This window comes from Orbicella faveolata, unplaced genomic scaffold (genome assembly GCF_042242905.1).
Source record: "Orbicella faveolata isolate gen_17 unplaced genomic scaffold, um_ofav_v1 contig_46, whole genome shotgun sequence".
NCBI classification, from domain to species: Eukaryota; Metazoa; Cnidaria; class Anthozoa; order Scleractinia; family Merulinidae; genus Orbicella; species Orbicella faveolata.
In genome coordinates, this window is record NW_028301576.1 from 10,295,001 (window position 1) to 10,303,542 (window position 8,542).

The following is an 8,542-nucleotide window of genomic DNA, read 5'->3' on the forward strand; positions in this document are numbered from 1 at the left end:
CCGCATCATTCCGCCACGCTAAACACAGAAACTCGACCGAACTCAGCAAGTACATCTGGACTCTCAAAGACAATAACATAGAATACTTTATTTCCTGGCGCATTCTCTCATCACACTCGCGGTATAACAGCTCAAGCAAAAGATGTAACCTTTGCCTTAAAGAAAAATTCCTCGTCGTCTGCCAATCCGAGCTATCAACACTTAACAAACGTAAGGAACTCGTATCATCTTGCCGCCACAGAAACAAAGCCCTCCTACGAAACAACTAACCTGTCAAATTTCGCGCTGCATATATTATGTAAAGTATATTGTATATAAACGGTGGTAAAGATTATTCTCACTAAATCCCCTGATGAGTGGGCAACCACGAAACAGGCTTGTAGGGATGAACTTGTAGTTTATTTGTGTTTTTCCTCCCACATTATATACTTCGCTCTACTCTGATGTATTGAGCACTGTTTTACGAAAATCAAATTTTACACTTTATATATATATAGTAGTGCATGATGGGAACAGAAATCGAAACAACAAAGAAATGAGTGGAAATGTGTTCAGCCGGGAATCGAACCCGGGTCTCCTGGTTACCGGTCAGATGCCTTACCACTAGGCCACTGAACCAACCCCGCCATTCAGCGGAATTGGAAGGACCTTTAAGTAGCAGGCTCTGGGGAGAGTCACACATTTTCTGCAGTTAGGATCGCGTCACTTCGCTCAAGTTGATCAGCGATTCACAGTAAATTTCCCCCCGAATATGGAGTAATTGAATAGGATGAGCAGGGAAATAATTACAACTAACTGCTTCATTTTTATCTTTGGATCACCAACCTATTCCCTTCGGAAGGCGATTCACAGTGATTTCTGACAAATATTTAATAGTAGTGTATGATGGGAACAGAAGTCGAAACAACAAAGAAATGAGTGAAAATGTGTTCAGACGGGAATCGAACCCGGGTCTCCTGGTTACCGGTCAGATGCCTCATACACTACTATTAAATATTTGTCAGAAATCACTGTGAATCGCCTTCCGAAGGGAATAGGTTGGTGATCCAAAGATAAAAATGAGGCAGTTAGTTGTAATTATTTCCCTGCTCATCCTATTCAATTATATATATATAGATGTGTAAACGATGTTGGCTTGCCAACGATGATGCCTTGGAGAAAAGGATCCAGTCGATACAGAACGCTTCTTCTTTAAATAATCATAGATTGAATAAACAAAAGAAGATGCGAACTTTTCTCGTAGGAGGTCTTTAAGTCAAGTAGACGTTTCGCCCATTCGGGCTTCTTCAACACTAAGAATATCATTACTCGGAATAAAATTTACAAAAAGTGAAACGATATATAGTAAGCTTAGATAACTGGTAAAATATTTTAACGTTGATATTTAACGACTGTTCGCAGGTAAATTTGTGACTGACCTTGAGTTTAAAATTCGCATATCGGGTATTGTAATAGTAATTATCTCAGATGCGATCGGGATAATCCGTGCATTGGTTTAGCGGTGAGCAAGTTAGAATCATTTTGATGGCATAACCAGTTTCCATAGGAACGGGTATAAGCTGATGAAAGCGCACGCAATTTTAGCTTGGAATGATGATTCCGGTGAGCTCCATTTGATATCATCGAGTTGTAATCAACATGTTAAAAGTCCACTTTTTAAAAAGGTTAAAATATAGGAGCGATTTTATCTCAATCCTAAAACGTGATGAGACATTTGGCTCCAAACACTCTCCCCCAATTTTTTTTTAAAACCTCGAAAAGTTTCATGATCAGTATGCTCAAGACATGCTCATCAAAATTCGATACTAAACCATGGTGGGCGCCGGCAAGGGAAGGGTACAGCGGTGGCACGTGACTTGTTTTGGGGTAAAAAGCCCATGAATCTAAATTTAAAAGTGTATCAATCGGTTATAATGTTATAAAGGCAACCTTTTGCGTCACGAAGAAGGCTTTAAATAAATTCTTCAGCAATGATTGGGCTTTTGTTTCACGCCATATCATTAAAAACAGATAACGTTGATCATTAAAGACGTTCTGAAAAATGCTGGAAAACCTTGAAACAAAATTGCATCCTTTCCAGTCATTCAATAAGTTCATATCATTGTTTTGTTATAATTGTTTTGTTACAGTATTAACACTGTGTAACTAAAGGGTCAGAGTAACTTCACTCGCTGAATATGAAATGACGAATCTAGACAGCAACGTTTCAGAACTCCCCATGGCAAGATTTAAGACTGACTCATCTGGAGGAAAGAGACAATGCTTTTTTTACGAGCGCAAAAGCTCTTAGAAGTGATTTCAAGCTTAGTATATATTTACTTTATGATCCCCCAAGTATTTTCCCCCCCAAACTTAATCGATTGTAGACTGTGTCTTTTTACAGCAGCACAGGAAACTCTAGGTGCACTGTAATTGCTTATTATACTCTGAAAAACGAATCCATTTATTGACTTACATTTTGACGCAGAGATATTCTGACTCACTGACTGAGATTTACTTTCCAATGGACTTGCAGACGAGTAGCTTTTTTCACTGGCCGATGTTGAAATAGCTGAGACACTTGTCGCCAAAGGTGGAGCTGAACTTTGGAACTGTGACGTACTTGCACTGACTGACACCCTTTGGCTAAGAATTGCCGTGGCACTGTGAGACGTAGGTTCTGATTTGCTCGAATACGACGGTCCAGTAACAGCGACTGATAGCAAGCAGAGTATGTGAATATTTAGACACTTGATGGTAGAAATGACTGGCATTATCAAACAATAGCATTAATTAGCTGATAATATTTGAAGCTGAAGCATTTCCTCCAGATCCTCTTTAAGTGCTTCTTAGTAGGTCTTCCAAAAGAGTTTAACACATTATAATTATAACTGGACGAAGGTAAAAAGGAGAATCTTGTAAATGCTCCGAATTTGACAATGCAGTCCTTTAAGATGGACTGCCCACGAAATAGACTAGGGGAATACTCTCTCTAAACATCTCAATCTCAATGTCTCTTCAATTCCAAGCGAAAAAACTACCTCAAAATAAAATACTTTGAAAATTATTTTTAGACGAATAGAAAGTAATTCAACGATCTTCCCTGGCTCACTCGATGTATCTTAATGCTCTGAAGCAGTTCCCAGACACCGTTGACGTATGCATTTTAGGTCATACGAAAGAAAAGAGCAAATATTTCCCTATGGTACTAGTTCGCTTTGTCCAAAGACAATCGACTGACTCATGCAAAGAAATATAACAACTCACTCATTGACGAGGAAGTGTTCTGACTCAAGAACGAAGAGAAACTTGACGTGAAGAAACCACTTTGATTGGACACATCTGCAATTGTTGACTTACTTGTCGCCAAAGAGAGAGCTGGGCTTGATGTTAGTGAGCTAACATTTGCAGTGGTAGTCTGGGATGCTGGAAAAGATAACAACAAAATCTGGGTTAACGAATAGCAAAAACACACTCTGCACTGCATTCCTTGAATTATTTCATGTGCAGCCGAGACTGCAAACACAAACTATATAACTTTAAGTCTCCTGTAAGTTTCTCTGACCTAGTTGTTTTTTAGTTGAATGCACCGCTCGTTGAATGATATAGCAACGGCGTACTTTGTGATGCCGTTGAAGTAGAACCAGAAGACAAATACACATAGAAGTGACATCAACCATACAGGGAGAAGCGAAAAAGATCGCAGAATACAATCCAGAAATCTATTTCTTCAAGTCCACTGCATCTCGTTATTCATTTCAAAATTAAATCTCTGAAATTTTCAACCCTTAATCACCTAAACGATAATTTTCCAAGAAGCCACATCGCAACAGGTCAATTCAACTTAACAGATGGTTACTTGCTGTTGTACTTACGTAGCAGGAAATGCTGCTAATCGACAAATATTGCTACAAGTTGATCTAAACAACTTCGTTGGGGCATAAATATTGCGGGTGATGATGTAGGAATCAGGTGATACGTTTCAAAAATTTAAGAACGTCGTCTTATTACTAAGACTTCATTTACTGACGCTTTGAACACATTCTGTTTTTCATGATTTTTCTGACCTAGACTGAATATTCTTATCTTTCTGCCGATTTTAAGCCGGAAATATTCTTGTGAATAGTCTTATTTTATAGCGTATGAAATTTCTGTTTTCTTGACTTGATGGCATTGAAATAATTTTGGAGGCAGACTGCGGACACTAAAACCTGATATGACAAACATAGCCTCTTGCAGAAATGTTATTGGCATCGAGCATACAGCTAGAGCTGTTTTGGCTCGCATTTAATCAAGTTTTTCCGTTTTTAAAAGGCAGAATTTTATACCGACATAGGTAAAAACATATAATTTATTGAACTGAGCTAAAAAAATTCGGCTTACATTTTCTATTCAGAAGCGCAGTTTCCAGTTTGGCGATTTGAACTAAACCTGTCATTAATTTTTCACAGTTTTTTGGCAGATAAACTGTCGACCATAGAGCAGTTATTTGCTCTCTCTTTGACTCCGTAGTATTGTTATTTTATTCCATTACAAAAACGAATTATTAAATTTTGGAGAGAAAATAAAGAAGACAGCAACTTTTCAAAGCTCAAACGGAACTTGACAACTTTGTTCGAGGAAATTTGAATTGAAAATAACGCCGCCATATTGCAGAGTTCAACGAACATTCGGTTTGACTGTTGTTTATATTGGATTGCTTTTCGTGATCTTCTGCAATGTAAAGAAGAATTTACATGTGTAGGGGACTAACGGATTCCCGCTTGTGTTCAATCGTCTAGTACTCAGCCTTGTAATTCTACATCTTCTTCTATTTCTACTTTAAAAAACATGACACTGCACTCACTTTTATGCTAATTCCAGCTCAAGCCAAGGGTAATTAAACCAGGTGGCTGGGTATAAAACAAAGTGCTCGGATGCAAATCCTAAACGAACGCTGTTGACTTGACAAGGCAAGAAGAGCCGGATTAACGAATAGAAAACTAGAAAAATAGAATAATCTTTACCAACAGCTAATCTTGGATCTATCTAGAGGAGGTAGAGGCCAAGGTGGCAAGAATGACATAAACATGTACACTGGTAAACCTCCGGAAACATTTCGAATTCAGAGGGAAAAGGTGAAGAACTGAATGTTCCTGACATATGTGAGTTAACCTTGGCTCGCCAAAACTAAGCTTTCTTAAAAACATCATTTCTAAATATTTGGCTGCACTGCACATGTATCAAAGAGACTCATGAATTGTCGCAGGTTGCTGTAGTTGTCCAATGGCTGGAGAGCAACCCTTAGTCTCTATCGACTGCAAAATTTACAGCCCTATTAGTTTCCTTTCTGGAGCTTTTAAATCGTTACACGGTTCACGAGAGACCCAGAAACTGCATGTAATTGCCGTAGTCTTAGCGATAGTCCTTATGACTCAGACTGGATTCCCCCCAGCTCGAAGCGAATGAATCCGAAGCCACTTTAAAGGCTCCTCGGATTTAGAACAAGGATCACCAGTAAAATTGAGAAATGAAAACAAGCAAATACTGACTAGTGAGCATAAATGATTTCGCTGATCTTCCCTTCAGTTGCCAACAAAAGATCCGATTCATTGAACAAACTCCTTTTATTCCGCAATACTTGACGAAACGAAATGAAAAGCTTTTCACGAAAGCTTTACTGATTTTAATATCATATCAAACGGATGAAGAGTCGATACGGGAAATGTTCAGACCGTCATGAAATGTTCTTCACGCTTTTGAGAATATCTATAACAAGCCAAAGCATCAAACAGAGCTGCGAAGTTAATTTTTGCATAAGTAAATGAAGCGGGTTGTTATTAAACAAGAAGTCCAATATTAATGGCAATCTGTTTATAATGAGTGCCAAAAGTGTGACTGTGATGTTGGCGACGATGCCCGTTACTAACCCCTTCAGCATAATATCGTAACGGACGTTTTTGTATCGAGCTCTCTAGTGCGCAGAAACGGCAGCGAAAAACAACGCTGTTTAAGTTTCAATATTAAAGTGCTAAACAAAGCTAAATGTAACTTACCTTGGATGAAAGCAGGGAGCAAAAATACAAAACAAGCTATCCGTATGCTGTCGTAGGAGGGCATTGCTGTTTAGGCGACACTGCTGTTTTTTCGCTTCAATCACCTGGGAGTTATTTTGCATTAACCATGAATATACGTGTTATTCACGTATTGTTAGCCTCGTCTACTCAAAGAGACAGTTAGGGACTGGACGGTAGATCCAAATCAAGTCTGTTCGATGAGTTTTTGAACCCTCAGACAATCTGTATTCTCACTCAATAACACAATCTTGAATGGAAAGATCATTTGCATTTTGAATTACTGTTAGTTACCGCTAATTAAAATATCAGTTGATAAACAAACAGCTATTCACAGGGTTATTGTCTGGGAGTGGAATGACGCACTTTGACTTTCCAAGAAAACGACCTTTGCCCCAAGTTATTCAGCTCAGCTTTTGCGATTTTTATGATTTGTGCTGGAAATAAAATAGTTTGCGTTAGGTATATCCCGAATACCTCCGGTTTCCGAAATTTTCGAATAACAAGCCCAGGGCTGGAGAAGGGAGGGGGGGGGGGGGTTGGATAGTGGCAAGGTGTGTATGGGGGGAAGGGGAAGAAGGTGTCGGTTGAGTACGTAGAATTATTTTTGTGGCCATATTATTGGAAAAAAATTGCGTATCCAAAATGTTTGGTCTATATCAGAAAGAGATGCCGCTTGCCAAAATATACCTCATTGAAAAACTGAGCATACTATAACTTGATGGGAAAAATCGGAAAGCCCGCGTAATATGTTCAAATGCCGATCGATTGAACTGGAAATCTTATGGGCTTCTATTCCAGGAGCGGAACGTGGCGAAGGAAAAGATTTGACTGAAACTGCTGGCATGAATAAAAAGTTTGGCATCTTGGCTAAGGGGAGATGAAACTACCGGCATTTTCGCATTCTTGCCTCCTCCTTCAGCAGGCAAGAAAAGGAGCCCAGATGGGTTCGTTTTTTGAACAAACACTTGAAAATAAACAACTTATGCTCGCCAAGATAAGTGTGCACACGTGCGTGTCTTGGTTTGCTTACTTCACCGGCAGAAAACTAAATTCATGGTGAGTTTTGTGGTTATCGATTAAACATCGCTTGACCAATATCAATCGATATGATCAATTGCCTAATACTTATCGATCGATATAGTCAGGAAATCGACAGAGTTTCGGATGATCGATTTTAATATATATTAAGAGCTTTTGTAATTTTTTTTTAAATATGCACAATAATTGTCGGTTGATCTACACCACTTTAAAACCCCAATTTTGATTCGTTCTTGCCAATCGGCACTTCTTTTGCTCTTAACGCTAGCGGCATTGTATTGTTTATCCGTTGTTTAGTTTGGCCAGTTATCAAGAACCTTTATACGATCCAGGTTACGCCAAAATTATTGTTATGGGAAACGTTTATTGTTGTGTAATTTAGTCTAAATATGTCATGTATGACCTTTTGCTATTAAGAAATCGATGTTAAAAAAATTTCAGTGGAACAGATAAAACCATGACAGTTAAGTTTAACCTTAAGCAGCTTTCTCTTTTGACATTCCAAATACATTTCTGACTTGATTTAATCAGTTTTCAAAAAGATATTCCACCATAAATAGAATTGTTTTAGCCGTAGTAAGTAGAGTCCCCTCTGCTAACTATGTTTCGGCTGAAATCCTTAAACGATTCAAAACTGCATATAGAACGCTCTTGATTTGTGGCAAAATAACATCCCGCATTATTGCTTGGAGTGCATATTTTTCGTTCAGTACTGCCGCGTAAAAATACTTTTAAACAGGTATTTTGAAAGGAAACCTTTCTAATAATAATTATAATAATAACGTCATTTCAGTGTCGATGTCTTTAGGTTAACGTAGCTAATCGAGGACACTATAAATTATGATTAATTATGTCAGAATCATGGAAAAAAGTATTAAGTACAAAATGTATCTAATCTAAAAATGTGTAATATGCAAAGCTAGAATATACTTCCCAAAATATCTATCTAGTCTAGCTACTCTATTTAATCTAAGACTAAATACAGATTAAAATCTAATTAAAATCAATTTTTAAAATATATCATGAAAAAATACTCAAATCTCACAGCATTAAAACGGGTCATGAGCTGCAGAGGCTGTAACAGTTAGAGCAGAGGCCCTGTTCTAAATTAATGATGCCCTTGAATGAATGTTAAGGCTAGACGCTGTTCTAAGACTTATGCTAAGTTTTTCCCAGATAGAGGGCCGTAAATGCCTTAAAGAGTGCCTGCCGTAAAATACAGTTTCAAACCTAGTTATATTGAAGTCACTTTTTCTGAGCGAGTCATGCTGACTTTAAAGCTAACATGTACAAGACACTACTGGGTGTAAGACCATGACTGACCCTTCTACGTCAGCACAGCAATGCCCTGTAAGCGTCGCCGGTAGTTCAGCACGTTTGTAGAGGTCCTGATATAACTCTGATTTTGAATTGTATGGCTCTACTGATGATTTGTGACTGATTTTGATTCTGGATTCCTTTTTGAGCAA

General features: G+C 38.2%; 1 protein-coding gene across 1 annotated transcript in view; it reads right to left on the reverse strand.

The window, feature by feature from the left end:
• The window catches only part of LOC149098328 (protein amalgam-like), a 16,722-nt gene extending 10,417 nt beyond the window's left edge, over window positions 1-6,305 (reverse strand). Inside the window, exons 1-3 of the mRNA XM_089278404.1 lie at window positions 6,015-6,305; window positions 3,247-3,405; window positions 2,456-2,695 (exon numbers count right to left, since the gene is read on the reverse strand). Of these exons, the coding sequence (XP_089134530.1) occupies window positions 2,456-2,695; window positions 3,247-3,405; window positions 6,015-6,078 (463 nt within the window). The 5' untranslated portion in view covers window positions 6,079-6,305. The remainder of the gene's footprint in view (window positions 1-2,455; window positions 2,696-3,246; window positions 3,406-6,014) is intronic.
• Between the last annotated feature and the right edge of the window lie 2,237 nt (window positions 6,306-8,542).